Genomic DNA, 25,099 nt, shown 5'->3' on the forward strand with positions numbered 1-25,099 from the left:
AAAAGGTATCAAATTTTGGTAGTAACTAGTAAGTAGAGTAGTTTATTCTTTTCTTTTCTATTAGAGATATGTGGAATAGAACAATGTATATACTTTTGAAAACCAAATTGTTTCTTTTAAACCAAAATTTGGGTGATTACTCTTTTCTAAATATGCAAGCAATTCTATCTAATTGGCCATGAAAGTTTTCTTTTTCTTTCTAGTATTAGTTCATGTTGTGATTTGTGAATGATTTTGTTTTGCAAATAAAACAGTTGTGAAGTTACTGTGAAACAGTGGCATGGAATAATCACTTGCTCTTTCTGTAATTTATTTTTTATATTTTCCTCTGGAAAATAACATATTAGATATTTTCTTTGATTGGAATGTAGAAGATAGTACATCTTTTTATGGTTTTATTCTTTATTGTAACAAATTTTGAATAATTGTTGTTAGTTACTCTGAGAACCTTGCTGTTACCTGTTAGTTATTTTATTTATTATTTTATTATAAAATTGTTAGTTATTTTATTTATTATTTTATTATAAAATGATTATTTCGGTTGAACTGGTTTGATTTTCAGAACCTTGGGCTTTATTGTGCTTGAGGCTTAGCACAAAGCCACAAAGTAAACTAAGAACTAACCTTGAGAGTTGATACTCATATGTCCAAACAAATACGCAAGTGAAGTTATTTAACTAATATTTTAGTTTAATCGCTGCTGACAAATTCTAAAATTAAAAAAAAAATAGGATAATTAGTTTGGCTACCACGAAAAGAAGATATTGGATTCTTCCAATATTCAAGCAATGCATGCACAGGATTGCAAACGTCATGGGGTACAACTAAGTTTATTTTTAGAAGTGCTATATAACAATTTACAAAGGTATTAAAACATAGAAAAAATATAGATAGACAATAAAAATACTAAATAATGTGAACAGAGGATATCTCATAGGTTAAATTTAATAGCTAAAACATAACGTATAGCAATGTACAAAGTTTAGATGTCGGTAATATACTAAAAAAAAGTGGTTAATTGTCAATGCTTAATATAAAACTGAGTGCAAGAGGAAAGAGATGTCGAAACAAAAGATTTGTAGGAGGATTTTCAAAACAATATCTTAAGATAAGAGCTGACAAAATTTTGAAGTGTTCAAGAAGGCTACGTGCCACAGTGTACTGCAAACTGGGACAATGCAAAGCAAGAAGTAGTGTGTGGAAAGTGGAACCATAACCACGTTGCAGCACTTGCACTACACAAAAGAAAAGTATAAATGCGTCAATTCTGGAGGCTCCCTCCAGCTAGATGGTAGATATCCACTGACCAATGCTTCCAAGACAGAACCCCAGATCTGGATAATCATGCATTTATATTCATAGTCAATAATTGCAACTACCTTTTCTTTTCTTTTCTTTTCTTATATAACATATTAACATAAGCTTGCAAAACTAAGTAGAACTCAGAAATAAAAATGAGCATCCTCACTGCAACAACAACACTCTTGATCCTCTTCACCATCTTCACACCGCTACACCTCAAGGCCGATGCAGCAAAATGCCACCCGGATGACGAAGCAGGCCTATTGGGCTTCAAATCGGGTATCAAATCAGACCCATCTGGGATGCTCAGCAAATGGATACGCGGGACCGATTGTTGCACGTGGCCTGGCCTCAACTGCCTATTTGAAAACAAACGGGTCACAAGCATTTCTATTGCGGGTCAACCCGACCAACCCAATAGCTTCTTATCGGGTACCATATCGTCCTCCCTCTCAAAGCTCCAATTTCTCGACGGTATCTATTTCACTAATCTCCGAAACATATCGGGTCCCTTCCCGGGTTTCCTCCTCAATATGCCCAACCTCGAATACATCTACATCGAGAACAGCCAGATCTCGGGTCGCATACCCGATTCTTTTGGAAACTCCACTCGAAAATTTGGCGCCTTCAGCTTCCAAGGCAACCGCTTAACCGGAACAGTGCCGAGTTCACTATCCCTGTTGACTCAGCTCACTCAGCTCAAACTCGGCGACAACCTCCTCACCGGTGCTATCCCAGACGGGATTCGGAACCTCAAGAACCTCACATATCTGAGTTTGCAAGGCAACCAGCTCAGTGGTAACATTCCCGATTTTTTCACTTCGTTAAAGAACCTCAGGATTCTAGAACTTTCTCGGAACAAATTTTCCGGCACGATTCCGGCGTCGATTGCCACGCTGGCACCAACACTGGGATACCTGGAACTGGGACACAACTCGCTTTCCGGGAAAATCCCTGATTTTCTAGGGAAAATGAAGGCTCTCGACACACTCGATCTCTCCTCGAACCGATTCACGGGAAGCGTGCCGCAGAGCTTCAAGAACTTGACGAAGATCTTCAACCTGGACCTCTCCAACAACTTGCTGGTAGACCCGTTCCCCGAGATGAACGTGAAAGGAATTGAATCTCTGGATTTGTCGAACAACAACTTGCACCTGGGAACAATCCCCAAGTGGGTGACTTCGTCTCCGATTATCTACTCGTTGAAGCTGGCCAAGTGTGGAATAAGGATGAAGCTGGATGATTGGAAGCCTTCGGAGACTTACTTCTACGACTACATCGATCTCTCCGGAAACGATATCTCAGGGAGCGCCATTGGATTGCTGAACAGAACAGACTATTTGGTAGGGTTCTGGGCTTCGGGGAACAAATTGAAGTTCGACATGGGAGGTTTGAGGATCGTGGAGAAGCTCAAGTACTTGGATTTGTCTAGAAATTCGGTGTTTGGAAAGATTCCTAAGGGTGTGGTTGGGCTTCAGAAGCTGAACGTCAGTTATAACCATCTTTGTGGTCAGATTCCAAAGACTCAGTTCCCAGCCAGTGCCTTTGCCGGAAATGATTGTTTGTGTGGTCCTCCTTTGCAGCCATGTAAGGCCTAGCACTATCATTAGGCAAATAGTTTGAGAGAGGCTGAGATTATGTGTGCTGATTAGTGTGTGATTAGTGATTTGTGAGTCTATTAAATTTTAATTTGGAGACATGAAATTATGGATTCCTAAATCTCGCTAGTATAGTATCTTCAGCCCTGATTTGTGCCAAACATGCTTTAATAATTATCTTCAGCCCAGATTTGTGCAATACATGCTTTAATAATTGTTCAATTCAATGCCACTATTGCATTGATATTTTTTGTTCTTTTGCGTCAACTTGTGTTGGAGTAATGGAGTTGTAAAGTGTGGTGCCCACTTCCTGCTGGCACTGCCCACTAGTCCATTGACCGTGTAGATTACGCTCATTGAGAAACTTCCACCCTGTAACTGTTGAGGCTGAATTCTTAGTTAGATTATCCAAAGATAGTTGTTGTTTCTTTAATGAAAGAAAGATGACTAACGATTTCTTATTAACCATTTTAGTTTCGTGACGACTTGGGCAAAAAAGGCTTGTAAATGGGTTCATTCTTCCTGATACTCTCTCTCATTCATTATGCGTTTCGATGTGATTATATCCACATTTGACCATGGCCATTGGCCAGTGGCTCTATTAGTGCCTATGACAGGGGTGCCTACTTAGTAATTAATAATATGAATATCTGAATTTGGTTCACACTTGGGTCAAGTCATTACAATTTGTCTTTTCTCTTTTAATACTAACATAATGTGCTTTATTGTATGATGTTGATTTACAAACCATGGCTATAAATACTATGTGATTCTTACAATCTTATTCACAAAACAATTTAGAATGGCATATAGATACTTGTTTGCCTTCTTGTTGGCTTTATGCCTCTCACACCCTCCTCATTCTGTTCTTGTTGCACAGAATTTGCCATACAAAGCTGTGAATCTAGGAAACTGGTTGCTTGCTGAGGGATGGATGAAACCTTCTCTCTTTGATGGAATTGTCAACAAAGATCTCTTGGTATGACTCTTTCTTTATTAGGGTCCACTTCATTTGCAAATTTAACAGAACTGCTTATGATTTTTGTTGATTTCAGGATGGAACTCAAGTGCAGCTAATGTCCACTAAGTTCCAGAAATATCTCGCAGCAGAAAATGGAGGAGGAGCTGATCTTGTTGCCAACCGTGCTTCAGCTTCAGGTTGGGAAACATTCAAGGTATGTTGCTTTATCTGAAAGAATTCCATTTAGATCCATTTTTTATGTTTTTGGAATTTCAGTCTGTCCTGTGCTTTTTTGCAGCTATGGAGGGTCAGTGACACATCTTTCAATTTTAGAGTGTTTAACAAGCAATTTCTTGGGCTAGAAAATCAAGGCAGTGGAAACAAAATCGTTGCAGTTTCCAACTCGCCTAGCAACCCGGAAACATTTCAGATTGTAAGAAATAGCAACGACCCCAACAAAATTAGAATCAAAGCATCTAACGGTCTGTTCTTGCAGGTAATATACTACTTACTCCATCATCAAGCTATTCATATTGGATAAGTACATTTACTTTGAAAATATCTCTAAAATCTTGTGTGTGAAGGTTCAATCGGAGACATCAGTGACAGCAGATTATGCAGGCACTAATTGGGATGAGAATGACCCCTCTGTCTTTCGTTTAAATGATAAAGTTGCAAATCAGTTACAAGGAGAGTATCAACTTACCAATGGTTATGGCCCTGCTAGAGCTCCTCAAGTCATGCATGTAAGAAATCTAATTTACAATTTTTCTTACAAACTACGAGACTTGTTGAACTCATTTTATTCATGCCTTCCCTGCAGAATCACTGGGATGCATATATAACCGAAGATGATTTCAGATTCATGTCTGAAAATGGATTAACTGCAGTTAGAATACCCGTTGGATGGTGGATAGCACAAGACCCGAATCCACCTAAGCCTTTTGTAGGGGGATCTTTGGCAGCTTTGGACAATGCTTTTACATGGGCGCAGTGAGTATCCATTAATTCATCTTCCTCTATATGTGTCCATCACCTGACTATTTGTTACTCGCAGAAAGCATGGGATGAAGGTGATAGTGGACTTGCATGCAGTTCAAGGTTCTCAGAACGGCAATGATCACAGTGGGGCAAGAGATGGATATATAGAATGGGGAGATTCATACATACCAAACACAGTCTCAGTCATTGACTTCTTAGCACGAAGGTATTATTTTACTTAAACAGAATTGTACCATACATATGTTCAATGTTGTGTTATGGTTTGAAGAATTGATTTTTTTTTTATTAACAGATACGGTGGCAATCCAAGCCTAGGAGGAATAGAATTGATGAATGAGCCGTCGGGTGTCAATCTAGATAGCCTCAAAAACTATTACAAGCAAGCTTATGATGCTGTGAGGAGATATAGCCAGAGTGCTTATGTCATCATGTCAAACCCATTGGATCATGATTCTAAAGTACTTCTCTCATTTGTCCAAGGTTTTAATAATGTAGTTATTGATGTGCATTACTACAATCTTTATTCCGATTACTTCAATAGCCTGAACGCACAACAAAACATTGACTTCATAAGAAATCAAAGAGCCTCGGATCTCAGCGGTGTCTCTTCAACTAATGCTCTTAGTTTTGTTGGTAAGATACAAACTAAACTCTAACCAATAATATTATTGAACATACAATCATGATAGTTACATTATTATGATATTGGTAGGGGAATGGACTGGTGCATGGAGCGTGCAAGGTGCATCAAAGGAAGATTATCAGAACTATGCAAAAGCACAATTGGATGTGTATTCACGTGCAACCTTTGGATGGGCATATTGGTCCTACAAATGTCAATATGATCAATGGAGCCTTAAGTGGATGATCGAGAATGGTTACATAACTCTAAATTGAATTTCAGCATAATATATGTTTACTCTTTTCTTCAGTTCACTACTCTATGCTGAAAAATAAGCTGAACAAACTAATAATGATAAATTGCTTTGTACCCCACTCTCATATAGTGCAATCAGTAACATACCATCCTACCTTCAAATATCATATAGTGTTTTTATTATTTTTTGCATCAACGTCAACTTGAAATTGGGCTTCAGGGCTATTTGGTGGGTTCTATTATTTAGTGCACCTCATTAAATATAAAGACTTAACTGTCGAAACAGAAAAATAAAACTGACAAATCCAAACAAAGCGACTGATCACCCAAGCGGAGAGTGGAGACCAGTTCTTTTGCGCCAATATATTGCCCCAATTCATGTCTCAATGGGTTTTTTAAAATGTATTATATAATGGGCTTCATGAAAAACACTGGGTTAGCTTTACCTCTTTTTTTTGTTTATAAATTGGGCTGCAAGGCATTTTACACTTTTCTGATTTAACATTATATATTGTCTTTTGACAAAAACAAAAACTCAATCTATTGTCTTCACCAAAAATAGAAAACAAAAACTGTGGAAATTTGCTTGCTTTGTTTTAATTTTTAAATACTAGTTTTATTTTTGGGTACTTTATACGGGAGATCAATATAATCATAAATATTATTTGATATCATGATAAATTACATTGTTTGTATGAAATTCACAATCCCTAATATCTTATAATTAAAATATAGCTACACAATAAATTAAAAATATCAAAACTATATGAGTATACATATCTTGTCTTTTATTTAATTATTTGAAAAAAATGATAAATAATCCTCAATAGTTACCTAACACTTTAATTTACACTCACAAGTTTAAAGTTTCGATTAATGTTCTGAAAATCAGTTCGAACCGATCAAACTGTGAACCGGACGAAAAGACAAATCGGTCAATTATCAAACTGCAAAATCTAAAAATCGGAATTGAACCGACAAACCGGTAAGTAATTGGTCGGTCGAACCGAATCGTGATTCGGCCGATTTTTTGGATGGCAACAAAACGCTGCCGTTTTTTCTCTCTGAATCCCTAAATGTCCAAAATCCTAAGATCCCTAATTGCCTTCCCTTCTCTGCTTCAGTGCTTGTGCTTCTCAGTTCTCACTCATCGAGCAGGCTTCACTGAGCTACTTCCAACGCCTCACTCAGTCACTGTCACACCGTCACACGGGTCGAGCCACCGCCGTCGAGCCACCGCAGCAGCCGTCGCGAACTAAGAAGGTGCCTTCGCTGTCTTCAACCGCCTCACTCTCACTCTCCCTGTTACATGTTCTGTTGAAGCCTTGAAGGTGCCTTCGCTGTCTCCCACTCTCCCTGTTTTATTTTTCTATTTTATTTTTCTTTGAACTGTGTATTGTGAAACTGTGAATTGATTCAAGACTCAACTGATTGGAGGGAGCTAAACTGTACTGTGATTATTGATTAGTGATTACTGAAACTGAACTGTGATTCAACATGATGAACATCAAAACTGTGAACTTTGAAATTTGTCTCCCTGTTTTATTTTTCTTTGAACTGTGTAGTGTGAAACTGTGAACTGATTCTGATCCTACTAAAATGAACTGTGATTACTGAAACTGATATGTGATTCAACATGATGAACACCAAAACTGTGAAATTTGGTTAATAATTGTTGTTTATTGATTAGTGATTAACTGATTACTGAAGTTGAACTGATTTTGGTTTGTTTACTAAACTGGATTTTGTTGTTTGTTGGATAATTGTGAATAATTTTGAATAATTTTGGATGTTATTTGTTGTGCACTTGAGAGTTGAGATTATTGGGTTGGATTGTTGGTAATGTTTAGGTATGGACGAAAGTATCAACCAAGAACTACCTAAGAATAATAATGCTGAAACTAATTCTGCTTCGAATGAACGTTCTCTTCCTCCCGTGACTAACGAAAGTCAGTCACAAACTTCTAATGTTCAGGGGAAAACTGATCCTACTTGAATGATATTTTAAAGTTTAGATTAGACTATAATTATATTTTCATGTGCTTATTTATATTTTATTTATTATTTTATTATAAAACGATTTTTTTAGTTCAATTACGGTCGAATCGATTAAATCTATAAACTAATGAATCAGTAGCTAAAACGGTTCGATGACCAGTTCGGTTTTCATAACCTTGGTTTCAATTCCATTCCAAGAGTATGGAAATGGATTATCATTTTCCAAAAGGTTGAATTAAATATATAAATTATTTTTCACTTATAAAAGGTGTCAAAAATAAATTTTTAAAAGATCATAATATTATTTTTTTTATTTCATTTTATCAAGAAACTAAATTTATTCGCAAGTTTAATGCAAAAATAACTATAATCCATCGCTCTTCTGGATTATTAGTCCAAGTTGTAGTGAATAGTGATGACTGATGGGAAATGAGGTTCCAAATCACGTGGCTGCAGACTCTATAGAATCATGGATGAAAGCAGCATGTATATATTGTCTGCTATATGGGTCCAATTTGAAATTTGATGACGAAAAAAGTAACATGTAATCAAGTAATCAACTATAATGATTAAATTAGCAAAATCTAATTGTAGGCTACGTCGGTCGGCAATAGTAGAGATTCCCACTTGAATAAAATAATGCAAAGAAGGATATTTTCCATTTTGTACATCAGAGAAAAGGAACTTATATTTAAAAAATTGGCGAGAAAGGAACAGAGGCACATGTGCCAGTTCAGACAAAGTTGTATTGTATTGTACATGACTACATGTTATATCAACCCTTATCTCATGAATGATTGCCCCGTGCCCTAATTGCATTCCCATACATCTTCTTCAGAAATGTTCTTTTATTGTTGTACAATAATTCAATTTATTTAGGTTTCACATCTCTTTCAATCCCAACAAATAAAGAAAAAAGGATAAATAGGTCACTGAACTTTTGTCTCGCAGACATTTTCGTTCTTGACCATTGAAAAATACTTTTAAGTCCTTGACCTTCACAAAACTTGAACGGATCAATCCCTCCGTTCAAATGCCTCTATCTGGGATTGATCCGTCCAAATATCTCCGTCAGGGACTAATCCGTCTAAATTTTGTGAAGGTCAAGAACTTAAAAATATTTTTCATTAGTCATGGACAAAAATGTCCGCGAGACAAAAGATTAGGGACCTATTGTCCTTTTCTCAAAAATAAATAATAGGAGAAAACTTTGTATAACAATTTTTTTTTTCTTCTTCTAAAAGGACAGAGTAGGAAGCCAATAATTTGGGTATATTTTTGTCAAGTGGGCCCCATAGAGGTGTAGACACAAGATATGGTTAAGGAGACTTTGGGTTAAGACATTAAGTTAAGTTGGGCTTGTGAGTTGTGATCCTCTATATAATGAAGGCTTTATTCGCTTTGGTTTCTCAGTCTTAGAATCCACACTACAAATCCTTATCTTCTCCACATAAAAAAATATGGCAAAGGGTTTGCATCTTTCTCTCTGGCTTGTTCTTGTCTCTGTCATTTCAGTCACATTCAGAGCGGAGAATGTGAGCGCAAGCCCTTCGAATTTCATAAAATCGTCTTGCAGTACGACGACGTTTCCAAACGTGTGTGTGGAGTCTCTGTCCGTGTATGCAAACACGATCCAGCAAGACCCTCACGAGCTGGTCCAAACTGCCCTCACACTCAGCCTGAACAGGAGCCAGTCCACAAGGGCATTTGTGACAAAGTGCAACAAGTTCAGAGGCCTGAAGCCCAGAGAGTACGCGGCCCTCAAGGACTGCGCAGAGGAGATCAGCGACAGCTGTGACAGGCTGAGCAAGTCGCTGAAGGAGCTGAAGCTGTGCAAGGTGAAGGGTGACGATTTCAGATGGCACATCAGCAATGTTGAGACCTGGGTCTCTTCTGCTTTGACTGATGACAGCACCTGCGGTGATGGCTTTGCTGGCAACGCTCTCAATGGCAAGATGAAGGATTCCATCAGGGCTAGAATGGTAAATCTTGCTCAGGTCACTAGCAATGCCTTGTCACTCATCACCCACTATGCTTCACAGTACTAGTCTTGTTTCTTCTTCTATTTTTGCTTTCAAGGATCATCTCAATCTTGTCTTTTATGTCACATATATAATCAAATCTAAATCCTTATAGATTATCATGGTTTTGTAATCTCTAGTATTCTTACTGTCAATTGTGTATCATATATGCTGAAGCATTACTAGTTTTTTTTTTTTTCTAAGGTATTTTCTAACTTTCAATCTAAGGACTAATTTGCTGTCATAAGATCAATTTAAGAATTTGCCATTGATACAAAATCACGGACTAATAAACTAACTATTAGATCAAATCAATTTGGTCTCTGAAGCATTACTAATTGATTAATTAATTAAGAAAAATACATGTAATCAACAATATTTTTTACCGAGTAATACTAGGGAGACAGAACTTGTCTTATTTAGCATTCATTAATTGTTACAATAATTAATAAATACTAAATAAGGTAAGTTATGACTGTTTTTGGTTAATTTTTTTTTTATTACCAAACATTTCTGTTTTAAATAATATGTGAAAAATGTGAATTAATAGAATTAAAAGAGTAAATTAATCTTAAATTTAATTAATAATATTAAATTATGATGAAGTGTATTTTTATTTGATTAGTAGTTGTTTATGGTTACAAGAATTGAGAAATTGACATGGTGTTAGAGATAGATCCTAAATTTGCCTAACTTGAAGGCCCCAATTAAGTACCATCATAATGTGATAATCAAATTAAATAATCGGGAATGGTGGAGCAAAATACGGAATCGAAGTCCGAAAAGGCGACCAATTGGAAACCGTGCAAGAAAAAATGAATTCAAATTAATAAAATATTTTAAAAAAAAAACTCAAAAGAAAAAAGCAAAGCATAAACAAAGTGAAGTGTGAAACGAAAGTTGAATGAATGGGATGGGACCTCACCTCACATGCTACTATTGTTGATTTGGTATACATTCATTATACACCCTTTTCCCCTAAACTAAAAAAAATTCAACTAAGAAATTAATAGTTCCATCTACTTGCTTACCTACTTTTCTTCTTACCCTTTATTTATCGTTATTATTATAGGTACAATTAAATAGATAATTTATGTTATTAACTTAGAATGCCACAACTTCCCCTTTCTTAATTTAGTGTATTTACTTGCTTTATAAACCGTGTACTTAGAGTCAGAGGTTTCGTTAAAAGTGCACTAAGCCCAAACACGCGCTAAATTCTTATTCTATTTATTGTTTTACGGTTTTCAACCCAAAAATAGAAATTGCATCGTGTAAAACAATAGAATAAGAATGTGTGTTGAATAAGCGTGTAAAATATTAGTGTTTATAGAAAAGTTTTTAGATCATATTAGTGTAGAAACCTATGTCAAGCTTCAAAGAGAGTCCGAGTCTTGTAATATGTTCACATTTAAACCACGTATTTGATGTGCAAGGCCATAACACCCTCTCTTGAATTAATTTTTTACGTATTTAAATTTAAACAACTTTAATATTGTCATATTGTTAGATTTAACATAAACAATTCGCATATTAAATCATCAATAATATTCAAATTCAGTAGATAAATAAAATTCACTCAATAATATTTATCAGTGTAAAATATTTTTTCTTTGGTTCTTAAATGATTGATTACTAAAATCTTAGGGTTTTGTACAATAAAAAAATGAGAAGAAGGAGTACAAATGTATAATATAACTTAACTAATAATATTATTAATACTCATGTCACTTATTTCGTTAACTATACTTGTCAAATTTAATGGTAAAAAAATATTAAATTTATTTAAAATTTTTTGAAAAATGACGTTTGAAATGTTATTAACTAAATAAAAATTGAATTCAAATATTATTGAGAACTATAAAATAGCACTTTATTCTATTTAAATACATTTTTGGGTAGATATATTAACTTTTATATATATATATGAAGGAGTCTATTATTTTAAAGGAAAAAATATTTTAACCAAAAAGAATACAGATAATTGCGTGTTTTGAAAATTTGAAGTCTTTCTCATAAAATTTACAGTAAAAATAAAGTGGTGACTAATTATAATTCTATTGGCATTGATGTTATCAACGTTTAATCATTAAATCAGTACTAAAAACTATTTTAACATGTCATAGGTTACAAATTTGAAATGAATTCAATGAAGTAATGACTAATGACTATAAGTTATAACTCAATTGATATTAATAATGTCATAAATGTTTATTCATCAAGTAAGTAATAATAATATTAAAGTCGTCAGTTATAAGTTCAAAATGATGTACAATTAAACCAAAATATAACTCATGAGCAGTCATTATGAAAAACGAATAGCACATAAAATGCAAAATTAATTAACTCAAGTTATATCTGATATTGAGTAATGAAGCAGCATATATAGCATGTATTATTATAAAATTTGTTCTATATTAAAATACAATAAAATGCTTTTTTCATATATATACATTATACATTATACACACACAACTGGAAGAAAAAATCTACTTTATATTGATAAGCCATTTTAGTTTTTCTAAATTATTTATAAATTAACATAATTAGATGAAATTTTACCCAGATATTTGATGAATTTACGAATATATTAATAAAGTATAAATGACTTATCAATATAAATTAGAAAATGAAAAAAAGTAACATTTTTTATTTTTGCAAAATAAATAAATTAAAAAATAAAAATAATTTACCTAACGAAAAATGCTGCATTGCCAGTAATTTTAGTAAAACAGTAGAAAATTAATTAGTACTAACTCAAATACAAAACAAATATAAAAAAGTATTATTCACTTAACATTTCTGTTATCTAAAATATTTTTTAAAAGTTAAAATAAATAAAGTATCAATACAGGCTGGCAATATATATTTATCTGTGGGTATCTAATTCGGATCAACACATTTAAATAGGTTGTCTATACGATTCACTGTTAGTAGGGTAGGATGTGGTGCGAGTTTATCTGCGGGTATAGAATAGGATACGGGTTTAGGTATATTCTACCGTATTTTTAATATATTATATAATATATATGTAAATGTTAGATATGTAATAAAGAAAGTGAGCGTTGAACTCACAATATTCCTCTTATAAAAATTTAAAATAACTATTAAACTAGTTGATGATCATATTATTTGTAATTTTATGTTAATTTTTTTTAATTTTATTATTTTTAATTTTAATTTAAACTTAATTTTTTATTTTCTATTTTATTAATATATATAAAATTTGGAATGGTTAAATTTTATATTTGTTTAAAATTTTTTATTTTTCTGTAAGTAGGATCAAATAAGGTAAAATTTAAAATTTTAGAGTGTAAATAGAGTTAAAATTAAAAAAATCTCAATCTGCGAATAAAATAGAATAAAATTTTAGAAAAACTTTAACTCATAAATAAAATTAGAATAAAATCTAAACTCTATTCTACTCTACCCATTGTCAACCCTAAATACAGGGGGAGTAGAATATTCAATATCGCAGTAAAAGGAATTCATTGATATATAAATTGTGATATGTGAGTAGTTGGATAAGTTTGAAGGCATGTGCCGAAATTACAGACTAATAGTGGTTCCATAATTATTGTGTGCTTCTGGTCCTTTTCCTGGTCGTGGGACATAGGATTTGGGATTGAGGTAAGATTTAATAATAATAATAATAATAATAATAATGGACCATATTTAGACATAGTGAGTAAGGTAGAGAAAATCGAGATTTTACGCGAAATCAAAAAATAAATAAAAAACGTAAAACGTAAAATCTTAATAAGATTTAAATCGTAAAATCGTCAGATTTAGTACAAATTTCGTAAAATCGATAAATTCATTTAAAATTATAATATCAAAATATTTTAAGAGTTAAATGGAGATTCTAACTACTATGATAGTGAGTGATATCAAATAATAGATACATAGCTAAGGATATTTCGGTTATTTTTTATAATAAAAATATTATATTTATTTTTTATAAAAAACATTAATTTAGATTAATTTAAAATATAATTTATCGATTTTTTAACTAAATCAATTTATCTAATTTAATTTTAATAAAATAATATAATTTAATTAATTATATATTAAATTTTAATTATTAAAAAATATTTAAAAAAAAAAAAACATTTTAAACGTCGTTATTTTACTACCAATAATTATGTTCATCCACAAATTCAGGCGTAAAGTCGCAATCTATGCGTTACGAACAAAAAGTAGATCTCCATCCAATTTACATCACTTAACGGTGGCCAAATATTCAAAATTGGATTCTCAACTAAAAACTGTGAATTTTGATGTTGAGATCACACACGTAATATTGAATACTTCCAAATTTCCCGGTAGATCACCACGTAATATTGAATCTTTGTACCTCTATTAGGCATGGTTCCATAAATGGTTTTTTCATTTTCAAAGCTTACAGTGAAAGCTCTTCCAACACCAAATTCCTTAATATTATTTAGGTATGATGACCACTATAGATTATATCAGTATTTTCTCTTTATTAAACAATACTCTTGTATATAAATGGTATTGAATGCATGCTTACTTAGCTGTGTTATGTATGTATACATGATGATCAACATCATGAGATGACAGTTGTGAGAAAGGGAATTAAAATGTGTTTGTGAAATGCATCGCCTCCTATACTCGCTCGGTTATATTTTCAACAACGTAGTTGCAAAGATTTCGTCTCGCCAACCCAACCAAAAAGGTTCTTTGCTTAATCATATAGAGAGCTCACGAGCGAGCAATGATCGAATTAACAATGAAATAATAAAGGGAAAGTTAATTACCTAAATAAAACCTATTATATTTCATTTATACCTACCTACCTAGCTAGCTAGCACATAAACAAGCAATTTTACTTCTTAATTAACATGACATTGAACGCTTTTTAATTTGAATATGCAAGCAAAGGAAGTGTTGGACTCCCGTATAGAGAGGAGAGGTGCTTCACCTTGTTGTGAGATCAGAGGAAGCAGAACTCGGACCTTGCGAGTTGTGTCCCTCAAAACGTTAAAAAAAATTACCCCCGAGCAAAAAAAAACGAAGAGTCCGAATTTCACGTTTCAGATTTCAAATTCCATCAACTGCAAATCGAACCATGCTATTTGTGAAGCAAAATTTCATGACCAAAGAACTCGCATGGTCCGAATTGTTCTCCCTTTGGCTCAGAAAAAGTTGTCCCACATTTTTGTCTTGTACGCCATAACTCCATATCTAGGCAGATCACACTCAAGCCTTCCATATCCATAAATTTAAGCCAAGATTGAAAGCCAAAGGAATCTTCTGAACTAGTCTTTTCATATTTATAATGCTATGTTGCTGTGGCAGATCATTCGTAGTTCTCTTAGAAAATGTATTATTTCAACTTATAAAATACACAATTTAACTCTAAAAGAATCTTAAACTCCTAAAAATTAAGAATAAGAAGTAAGAACTTCCCAACATTTAAAAAAAAGTCACACTACCAAACGAAAAATTTAAGAAGCACTAGCTATCTACTTCACTATAGAATCAAAATTATTGGTACAAAAAGGTAATTATCTTAATGAGTATTTAACTAACTAGTTTAAAACTCCTAAAAATTAAGAATAAGAAGTAAGAACTTCCCAACATTTAAAAAAAAGTCACACTACCAAACGAAAAATTTAAGAAGCACTAGCTATCTACTTCACTATAGAATCAAAATTATTGGTACAAAAAGGTAATTATCTTAATGAGTATTTAACTAACTAGTTTAAAAGGACAACCTTTCAACCAATCATATTGTTACGGTAGGTAACCGGAGATTAATGGGCTGGATGGCGTTGGTTGGCCCAATCGTCTGAGGGAGGAAGCCTTTGAGAGGGTCTGCGCCTTGGGGGCCTCCGTCCGACTTGTGAGTATGAATGAATGGGGGGTGGTACCTGCAAGGACACTCCGATGCCTAAGTCAGCAAGTGTTAGCAGGTCTAGAGAGTATTGGGACTTAGAGATACCTGAGGGGTGTCAGTGTATTTATAGTGGCGAACCAATAACCACCGTTGGAGTAGTGCCACTTTTCTAGGGTGTTAACCGTCCCTTTATCTTAGGGAAGTTAAGATATGGCTCGTGGAAGTGGTTAGAGAGATTCTAGGGGCAGTTACTCATTCAAATGAGTGCTTATCTGCCAGCTAACCCTCGTTCCCGACTTCTTTAGAGCAAGTCGTGACGAGTACCGACTTCGTAGTGGCTGATCTGGTGAAAGGTGAGGTCAACCCTTTGGGTTGGGCCTTTTTTACTTGGACCCTGGGCCTTAATCGTTGGGCCAGGATATGAACAGTGCCCCTACTCGAGCCCAATTTCTCTTTAAGATTTGGGTTCGAGTATACTACTCGGGGTTGTAACCGACTTGTTGGAGGACCGACGTGATGTTCTGAAACCGACGTGACTTTTCGTGACCTTTTGGTTCTGACAGTTACGTCTAATCAAGCGTCGTGTCCGTTAGGGATGTGCGTAGGGATTGATGGTCTTGGTAACGGTGCATTTTCATTAATGACTGCCCCGCTTTTACCATTGTGCCCCTAACGTACTTATAAATACTTTCCCTCTCTTTCATTGTTTCGTTTCTGCGATTTTCAAATTTCCCCTTCATTCGTTCGTGCTGCATTTTTGCATCTTCGAAGGCTTTCGTTTTCTCCAACCCTCATTTTCGGATAAAGGTTAGTTCTTTTTGTAACATGCTTTTCTATTTGCATGCCTTTATTTTGTAGATAGGTTGGTTTATAGACTTCAGTTCCGTATTTCCTCCTTTAGAGACCGTGTTTTTTATTTTCCTTTTCTTTTTCCCTTGTAGGTTTTTTGTTACCTTTTTAAGAAAAAGAAATGGCTTCCGTAGATATTCTTTCTCAGTGGGTTGATGTCACGGTCCTAGGGGAGGAACCCTCGGTCGATACTGAGTTTATCACCAACCTTCGTACTCACCACAGAATTTGTACTTCCGAGGAGGACGAGCCGAAGTATGAATTGGTAGTCCCGGGTCCTGAAGACCGGGTTTGCTTTGGGAGGGTCAATGAGGCGGCCCCTCATTTTTTCTTTATGTATGAGTGTATGATCACCCGTTTGGGTATTTTTCTTCCTTTTTCAAACTTTGAGATATCTGTTTTGCATCACTGCCGAGTTGCTCCTACCCAGCTTCACCCCAACTCTTGGGGTTTTTTTGAAAATTTATCAATTTATTAGCCAAGCTTTGGAGTTTCCGACTTCTTTGAAGATTTTTTTTCTATCTCTTCCATATGACCAAACCCTTCAGTGGGCTAAACAATAAGCAACAGTGGGTGTCTTTCCGAGCCATACAGGGTCGGAGAGTTTTTACCCTTTTTGACGAATCCTTCCATGACTTTAAAAATTATTTTTTCAAAGTTCAAGCTGTAGAGGGTCACCACCCCTTTTTTCTGGATGATAATTCTTCTCTCTGCTTTCCTTTGTACTGGCTGGAGGCCTCCCCCTGTGAGAAATATGGTCTGGATGACCTGGATGAGGTAGAAGCAGCCATTGTGGGGTTCCTCCGAGAAGTGTGGGGGAGGGCCCCATACTTGGACACAAAAAAGTTTCCCCAGGGGTCTCCGACCTTTGTTCAGGCACAGCTAGGTAGCTTTTATTTGAATTTGTTAGATTACCGACTTGTCTGATTGACCTCCCCGACTTGTCTTAATCTATTATCTATTGTTTTTTCAGAGATGGCGAAGGCAAACGCTCAGGAGTCTTACCAAAGAGTCCAGGAGGCTAAAGCAAGGTCTCGCGCCAGGACTGGTGGCGCCAGGGCGGTTATTTCTCCTCCTCCTCCTCCTCGAAACGTTGGGACTCCCTCTCAGTCCATTGTGATTTCTTCTTCAGCTTTCTCTCAGCCGCCCCCCTCCGCTCGATCTTCTCCTGAGCCAGAGAAGAAGAAGCGCAAGACTTTAGAGTCTGGCTCTTCTGGTGAGGTTAAGGCGGATGCTCTTGCATTCGTCCGAAAGAACATCTATCCCCATGCTCGTATAAGCATGGATGATGTTTCTGTTCGGCGCCACCTTACCACTCTGGTTGAGGAGAGCCTCAAGGCGGCGGGGGTTTGTGGCAAGCTCTTAGATATTTTTGAAAAGGCTCCTCTCAGCTCTTTAGGGATGACCTCGAGGGTCGAGGAGCTGGAAGGAAGGCTTCTTTTATATCAAGAGCAGGAGAGGGAGTTGAAGGAGGAAGTCGCCAAGTTGAAGGAGGAGAGGGATAGCCTCCGGGAGAAGGAGAGGAAATTGCAAGCCCAGTGCAACATGGAGGTGGGCTTGAGGAAGACAGCACAGGACAGCTACCAAAGTTTATTTAACGATCTTGTGTCTGTGAAAAACGAGCTACTGAATTCTCAGAGGGCCTATACCGAGTTGGAGGACTCTATTGCTGATGGGGCTGAGGAGGCTTGGAGGATCTTTAGGGAGCAGGTCGGAGTCATTGCTCCTGGCCTGGACCTTTCCCCTTTAGATCCTGATAAAGTTGTCATTGATGGTGCTATTGTGGATCCCCCGAGATTATTTCCGAGTCAGAATTGAAGACTCGGGGGCAGAGAATTATAGAGTCCCCTCCTCGCCCTAAGGACGCTCCGAGTTCTTCTACAGTTCCTCCGACTTCCTCTTTGTCTCCTATGGATGCCTCTCTTCCTGGTCCTGGCGGTGTTCTTCCTGACTCTGGTGGTGGTGATCGGTCTACTCTTCTTCCTAAAAAGTAATTTGTTGGCTATTTTGGGGCCCGGCCTGTGGGTCCCCCCTTTTTTAAACTTCTTTATTTGTGTTGGTGATGATGTTCTGAACAATTTTGCTTTTGGCCTTATAAGGCCGTAAACAAAACATTTAAAATACCCTTTTTTAATAAGGGTTTAAGTTAAAAAATAAATACCCTTTTTGGATAAGGGTCTAAGTTACCTTATGCGTGCATGCTTTTCTGATTGCGATTTTTTCGAATTCCCCTTGATCTTTTCTGGAAAACCTTTTCTTTGGCTTGTCTGTCTTTCTGAACCTTTTAGTTTCAAGGATCTTTAGGACAGCCTTTTAATTTTTCTTGGGTTGTCTTTCCTATCTCTTTCGTTATTCCTAGTACTCAATTTTGTTTTACTGAGTTTTCATGACTTAGATTATTTTTGCGATTCATTTTTTATTTCTACTCGGTCTTTTCATTTCGACTTATGAGTCGGAATGTTTCTGAGTTTCTTATGATCACCTTTTATAACCTCTTTACACCGACTTGTACCTCGTCGTTTTATCCTGACGACCATCTAGGTCGGTTCATGGGATTTTCACGTTTTGTCGAGCTTAAGTCGGCGCGTTTCGTAGAAAGAGAAAACAACAAAGGAATTTAAGAGATATTTGTAAAAAAGATCTTTATTAATTGGGGAGGTACTTTATTGCTGCTAAGGATTTGTGACAGTCTATTTCCCTTAGCCCCTACTATGATGCCTCGTTAAAAACCCTTCTCCAGAAAAAACCCTTTGGTTTTGGGAAAAAATCATGAAGTTGGGAAAAGAGTACATCAGTGAGTAGAGTTCGCTTTTAGCTATAGTACCTTTTCATATTACAAGCATGCCACGACCTTGGTAACTCGGTGCCGTCCAAGTCGGTCACTTTATAATAGCCTTTTCCTAAGACCTCATTGATTTTGTATGGTCCTTTCCAATTTGCAGCGAGCTTTCCTTCTCCTGATTTGTTGACTCCAATGTCATTTCTGATCAAGACCAAGTCACTTAGGGTGAATGCTCTTCGAATGACTTTTTTGTTGTATCTTGTGGTCATCCTTTGCTTCAACGCTGCTTCTCTTATTTGGGCTTCTTCTCGGACTTCGGGGAGCAAGTCGAGCTCCTCTTTGTGCCCCTGTATATTTCCGATCTCGTCATGGAGAATCACTCTTGGGCTTTGCTCGTTGACTTCTATTGGGATCATGGCTTCTACCCCATAAACTAGTCGGAAGGGTGTTTCTCCAGTGGCGGATTGGGGGGTCGTCCTGTAGGCCCATAGCACTTATGGGAGCTCTTCAGCCCAGGCTCCTTTTGCATCTTGTAGCCTTTTCTTTAGCCCTGCCAGTATGACTTTGTTGGCTGCCTCGGCTTGCCCATTGGCTTGCGGGTGTTCCACCGAGGTGAACTGGTGCTTAATTTTCATACTGGCTACTAGGCTTCTAAAGGTAGAGTCGGTGAACTGGGTTCCATTATCTGTAGTAATGGAATAGGGTATCCCATGCCTTGTGATGATATTTTTGTAGAGGAACCTCCGACTTCTTTGTGCGGTGATGGTGGCCAATGGTTCTGCTTCTATCCACTTTGTGAAATAATCTATTCCCACGATCAGGTATCTGACTTGTCCTGGCGCCTGGGGAAAAGGACCTAACAAATCCATTCCCCATTTTGCAAAGGGCCATGGAGAGGTGATACTGATGAGTTCCTCCGGGGGAGCCACGTGGAAATTTGCATGCATCTGACATGGCTGGCATTTTTTCACGAATTTTGTGGCATCTTTCTGCAAGGTCGGCCAGTAGAATCCAGCTCAGATCACTTTCCTGGCTAATGACTTTGCCCCGAGATGATTTCCGCAGATCCCACTATGGACTTCTTCTAACACCTTGGTGGTTTTTGAGGTCGGTACGCACTTTAACAATGGTGTTGATATCCCCTCCTGTAGAGAATATTTTTCACCAAGGTGTAGTATTGTGCTTCCCTACGGATTTTCTTAGCCTCTTTCTCCTCCTTGGGGAGGATGTCGAATTTCATGTATTCGACCAAGGGGTTCATCCATCCGAGGTTTAGTCCGACTATCTCAAGGACCTCTTGTTTGTCTTTTACTTTTACCACGGAGGGTTCCTGGAGAGTTTCTTGGATCAAGCTTCTGTTATTCCCTCCTGGCTTGGTACTTGCTAACTTGGATAGGGCGTCTGCTCTGCTATTTAGATCCTGAGTTATGTGTTTGACCTCGGTTTCTGCAAAGTGCCCAAGATGTTCCAGAGTTTTTTCCAAGTACCTTTTCATATTTGGGTCCTTTGCCTGATACTCTCCACTTATCTGGGAGGTCACCACTTGCGAGTCGCTGTATATCATCACTTTTGTAGCACCGACTTCTTCCGCCAGCTTCAGTCCAGCAATCAAGGCTTCATACTCTGCCTGATTATTTGAAGCTGAGAATTCAAATTTGAGGGAAACCTCTATTTGGGTCCCTCTTTCGTCCACCAATATTATGCCTGCACCGCTTCCTATTTTGTTTGAGGATCCATCTACATAGAGTTCCCATGTAGTTGGTTTTTCCTCTTGGTCTCCCGCGTATTCTGCAATGAAGTCGGTGAGGCACTGGGCTTTAATCGCCGTCCGAGTTTCATACTTCAAGTCGAACTCGGAGAGTTCTATTGCCCACTGAACCATTCTCCCTGCAACATCCGTCTTTTGGAGGATTTGATTCATGGGTTGGTTCGTGCGAACTCTTATTGTGTGAGCTTGAAAGTAAGGTCGTAGCCTTCGTGAGGCTACTACTAAGGAGTAGGAAAACTTCTCTAGTTTGTGGTACCTTAGCTCAGGGCCTTGTAGAACTTTACTAATGAAATATACTGGGTGCTATCCGACCTCGTCTTCTCTTATCAGGGCCGACGAGACGGTCTTGTCTGCTACAGATAAGTATAGGACGAGGTCTTCCCCAGCTATAGGTCGGGTCAGAATAGGAGGTTGGCTCAAGAATCTTTTGAACTCTTGGAACGCCTCCTCGCATTCCGGAGTCCATTCGAACTGACATCCCTTTCTCAATAAGGAGAACAGTGGAAGGGATTTTAGTGCTGATCCTGCCAAGAATCTGGAGAGGGCTGCAAGTCGGCCATTCAGCTGCTGGACCTCTCTTAAACAGGTCGGGCTTTTCATCTCCAGGATAGCTCTACACTTGTCGGGATTAGCTTCAATCCCTCTTTGTGTTAGCATAAACCCTAGGAATTTTCCTGCCTCTACCGCGAAGGCACACTTTGAGGGATTTAGTCTCATCCCGTGTAACCTTATGGTGTCGAAGACTTGTGAGAGGTCTGCCAAGAGATTGACTTCTTTCTTGGTCTTTACCAGCATGTCGTCGATGTATACTTCCATTAGACTTCCAAGGTGAGAGGCAAACACCTTATCCATCAGCCTCTGGTATGTGGCCCCTGCATTCTTTAATCCAAACGGCATGACCACGTAGCAAAAATTAGCTCTGGGCGTGATGAATGATGTTTTCTCCTGATCTGGCTCATACATCGGGATTTGGTTATACCCCGAGTAGGCGTCCATGAATGACAAGTATTGATACCCCGAGCTGGAGTCTACCAGGGTGTCAATACTTGGCAGTGGATAAGGGTCCTTGGGACAGGCCTTATTTAACTCGGTATAGTCGACACACATTCTCCATTTACCATTTTGTTTTTTGACTAGCACTACATTGGCTAGCCATGTTGGGTACTTGACTTCTCTGATGAAGCCGGCTTCTAGGAGCGCTTGTACTTGCTCTTCTACTATTAGGGCTCGTTCTGGGCCGAGCTTGCGTCTTCTTTGTTGTACAGGTCGGGACCCCGGGTAAACCGAGAGCTTATGAGACATGAGCTCGGGGTCTATCCCAGGCATGTCGGAGGCTTTCCAGGCGAAGAGATCGGAGTTATCTCTTAGGAGCTTAGTCAACCCTTGTTTTAGGGTTTCCCCTAGGTTGGCCCCTATGTGAGTATTTTTTCCCTCCTCTTCGCCGACCTGTATCTCCTCTGTTCTTCCTCCCGGTTGTGGACGCAGCTCCTCTTTAGCCCTTGCGCCTCCGAGCTCTATTGTATGAACTTCTCTACCTTTTCCTCTCAGGTTTAGGCTTTCATTGTAGCATTTCCTTGCCAATTTCTGATCTCCCCTTACCGTTGCTATCCCCGCTGAGGTCGGGAATTTCATACAAAGGTGAGGAGTGGATACCACCGCTCCGAGTCGATTAAGGGTAGCTCTGCCGATTAAAGCATTGTATGCTGACCCTACATCGATGACTATGAAGTCTATACTTAGAGTTTTTGATTTTTCCCCTTTTCCAAAAGTGGTGTGGAGGGGCAAAAATTCCAGTGGCTTTATTGGCGTGTCACCTAATCCGTACAAGGTGTCGGGGTAGGCTCTTAACTCTTTTTCATCCAACCCTAGTTTGTCGAAAGCGGGCTTAAAAAGAATGTCCGCTGAGCTTCCTTGGTCTACTAGGGTTCTGTGGAGATGAGCATTTGCTAGGATCATAGTTATTACCACTGGATCATCGTGTCCAGGGATTATTTTTTGCCCATCTTCTTTTGTAAATGAAATGGTGGGGAGGTCGGATGACTCTCCTCCGACCTGGTAGATTCTCTTGAGATGCCTTTTGCGAGAGGATTTGGTGAGTCCCCCTCCCGCGAACCCTCCTGAGATCATATGGATATGTCTCTCCGGGGTTTGTGGTGGTGGGTCTCTTCTATCCACATCATCTCGCTTTCTCTTCCCATGGCCGTCCGACCTTTCTATGAGATATCTGTCAAGCCGACCTTCTCTAGCCAGCTTTTCTATCACATTTTTGAGGTCGTAACAGCCATTTGTGGAGTGACCATATATTTTATGGTACTCACAGTAGTCGCTGCGGCTCCCCCTTTTTTATTTTTAATGGGTCTGGGGGGTGGCAGCCTTTCGGTGTTACAAATCTCTCTGTATACATCCACTATAGAAACTTTCAGAGGAGTATAAGAGTGATATTTTCTTGGTCTATCGAGACCGAGTTCTTCCTTCTTCTTGGTTTCCCTCTCCCTCTCTTTTGTTGAGGGAGGGTGCCCAGGTCGCCAGCTCAGGTCTCTCAACTTAGCATTTTCCTCCATGTTGATGTACTTTTCAGCTCTTTCCTGTACATCACTTAGAGAGATGGGGTGTCTTTTGGATATGGACTGTGAGAAGGGACCTTCTCTGAGCCCATTGACTAACCCCATTATGACTGCCTCAGTAGGCAGGTCTTGAATCTCTAAACATGCTTTGTTGAACCTTTCCATATAGGCTCATAAGGATTCTCCGACCTCCTGTTTTATTCCCAGGAGGCTTGGTGCATGTTTTACTTTGTCTTTCTGGATAGAGAACCTCATCAAGAATTTCCTTGAGAGGTCTTCAAAACTGGTAACCGACCTCGGGGGGAGGCTGTCGAACCACTTCATCGCCGCTTTTGACAAGGTTGTCGGAAAAGCTTTGCATCGCGTAGCATCAGAAGCGTCAGCCAGATACATCCGACTTTTAAAATTGCTCAAATGATGTTTTGGATCAGTGGTTCCGTCGTAGAGGTCCATATCGGGGCTTCTAAAGTTTCTCAGAACTTTTGCCCTCATTATGTCCTCACTAAAAGGATCTTCCCCTCCTAGGGGCGACTCTTCTCTACTGTCACGGTCGGTCCGACCTTTGAGGGAGGATTCTAACTTTAAGAGTTTTTCCTCTAATTCTTTTCGTCGATCCATCTCCTCTTTTAGGTGCTTTTCTATCTCCCTTTGTCGCTCTCGTTCCTGTTCTAATTGTTCCAAACGACTTTGGTGGACATGGACTAATCCCATAAGCTCAGTTGCGTGGGACTGTCCGTCCTTCTCTGACTCACGGCCTTCTAAGGAATTCACCTTCGGGGTTTTGACTCCGGAGGTTCCTTCTTTGTGTTGATCGTTGGTTTCCTGATGGAGGGTTAGGTCCGCGTCATTATTTCCGGTATCCAGATTCTCTTGTTCAGAATCTGTTTCCACATGACCCTCCTCAGGGGATCTGTCCGCCATCACTGGTTGATCTCTCGGGTCCCCGGCAACGACGCCAATGTTACGGTAGGTAACCGGAGATTAATGGGCTGGATAGCGTTGGTTGGCCCAATCGTCTGAGGGAGGAAGCCTTTGAGAGGGTCTGCGCCTTGGGGGCCTCCATCCGACTTGTGAGTACGAATGAATGGGGGGTGGTACCTGCAAGGACACTCCGATGCCTAAGTCAGCAAGAGTGTTAGCAGGTCTAGAGAGTATTGGGACTTAGAGATACCTGAGGGGTGTCAGTGTATTTATAGTGGTGAACCAATAACCACCATTGGAGTAGTGCCACTTTTCTAGGGTGTTAACCGTCCCTTTATCTTAGGGAAGTTAAGATATGGCCCGTGGAAGTGGTTAGAGAGATTCTAGGGGTAGTTACTCATTCAAATGAGTGCTTATCTGCCAGCTAACCCTCGTTCCCGACTTCTTTAGAGCAAATCGTGACGAGTACCGACTTCGTAGTGGCTGATCTGGTGAAAGGTGAGGTCAACCCTTTGGGTTGGGCCTTTTTTACTTGGACCCTGGGCCTTAATTGTTGGGTCAGGATATGAACACATATCAAATCAAATTATTAA

At 38.3% G+C, this 25,099-nt stretch overlaps 3 protein-coding genes across 3 annotated transcripts; all 3 read left to right on the forward strand.

Annotated features, from left to right (window-relative positions):
- Window positions 1-820: 820 nt before the first annotated feature.
- LOC110262711 (uncharacterized) lies at window positions 821-3,099 on the forward strand. The gene has a single exon (XM_021103416.2). The coding sequence runs from the start codon at window positions 1,455-1,457 to the stop codon at window positions 2,898-2,900; it is 1,446 nt and encodes a 481-aa protein (XP_020959075.2). The 5' UTR covers window positions 821-1,454; the 3' UTR covers window positions 2,901-3,099.
- A 232-nt stretch (window positions 3,100-3,331) lies between these two features.
- Window positions 3,332-5,904, forward strand: LOC107645038 (putative glucan 1,3-beta-glucosidase A). The gene is made up of 8 exons (XM_016349045.3): window positions 3,332-3,879; window positions 3,956-4,075; window positions 4,160-4,357; window positions 4,446-4,607; window positions 4,685-4,854; window positions 4,919-5,068; window positions 5,156-5,496; window positions 5,576-5,904. Exons 1-8 carry the CDS (start codon window positions 3,703-3,705, stop codon window positions 5,758-5,760), a joined length of 1,503 nt encoding a protein of 500 aa, XP_016204531.1. The 5' UTR covers window positions 3,332-3,702; the 3' UTR covers window positions 5,761-5,904.
- Window positions 5,905-9,088: 3,184 nt separating this feature from the next.
- On the forward strand, window positions 9,089-9,878 carry LOC107645039 (21 kDa protein). Its single transcript, XM_016349047.2, has one exon. It carries the CDS (start codon window positions 9,199-9,201, stop codon window positions 9,784-9,786), a length of 588 nt encoding a protein of 195 aa, XP_016204533.1. The 5' UTR covers window positions 9,089-9,198; the 3' UTR covers window positions 9,787-9,878.
- Window positions 9,879-25,099: the final 15,221 nt, after the last annotated feature.

Source organism: Arachis ipaensis, chromosome B9, assembly GCF_059453495.1.
Source record: "Arachis ipaensis isolate K30076 ecotype BB chromosome B9, ASM5945349v1, whole genome shotgun sequence".
In the NCBI taxonomy this organism is placed as follows: domain Eukaryota; kingdom Viridiplantae; phylum Streptophyta; class Magnoliopsida; order Fabales; family Fabaceae; genus Arachis; species Arachis ipaensis.

Coding starts and splice junctions, on each gene's coding strand:
- LOC110262711 (XM_021103416.2), top strand. CDS start 1,455: ATGAGCATCCTCACTGCAACAACAACACTCTTGATCCTCTTCACCATC.
- LOC107645038 (XM_016349045.3), top strand. CDS start 3,703: ATGGCATATAGATACTTGTTTGCCTTCTTGTTGGCTTTATGCCTCTCA. Junction 4,076..4,159: donor CAGGTTGGGAAACATTCAAG/GTATGTTGCTTT, acceptor GCTTTTTTGCAG/CTATGGAGGGTCAGTGACAC. Junction 4,358..4,445: donor CTAACGGTCTGTTCTTGCAG/GTAATATACTAC, acceptor TTGTGTGTGAAG/GTTCAATCGGAGACATCAGT.
- LOC107645039 (XM_016349047.2), top strand. CDS start 9,199: ATGGCAAAGGGTTTGCATCTTTCTCTCTGGCTTGTTCTTGTCTCTGTC.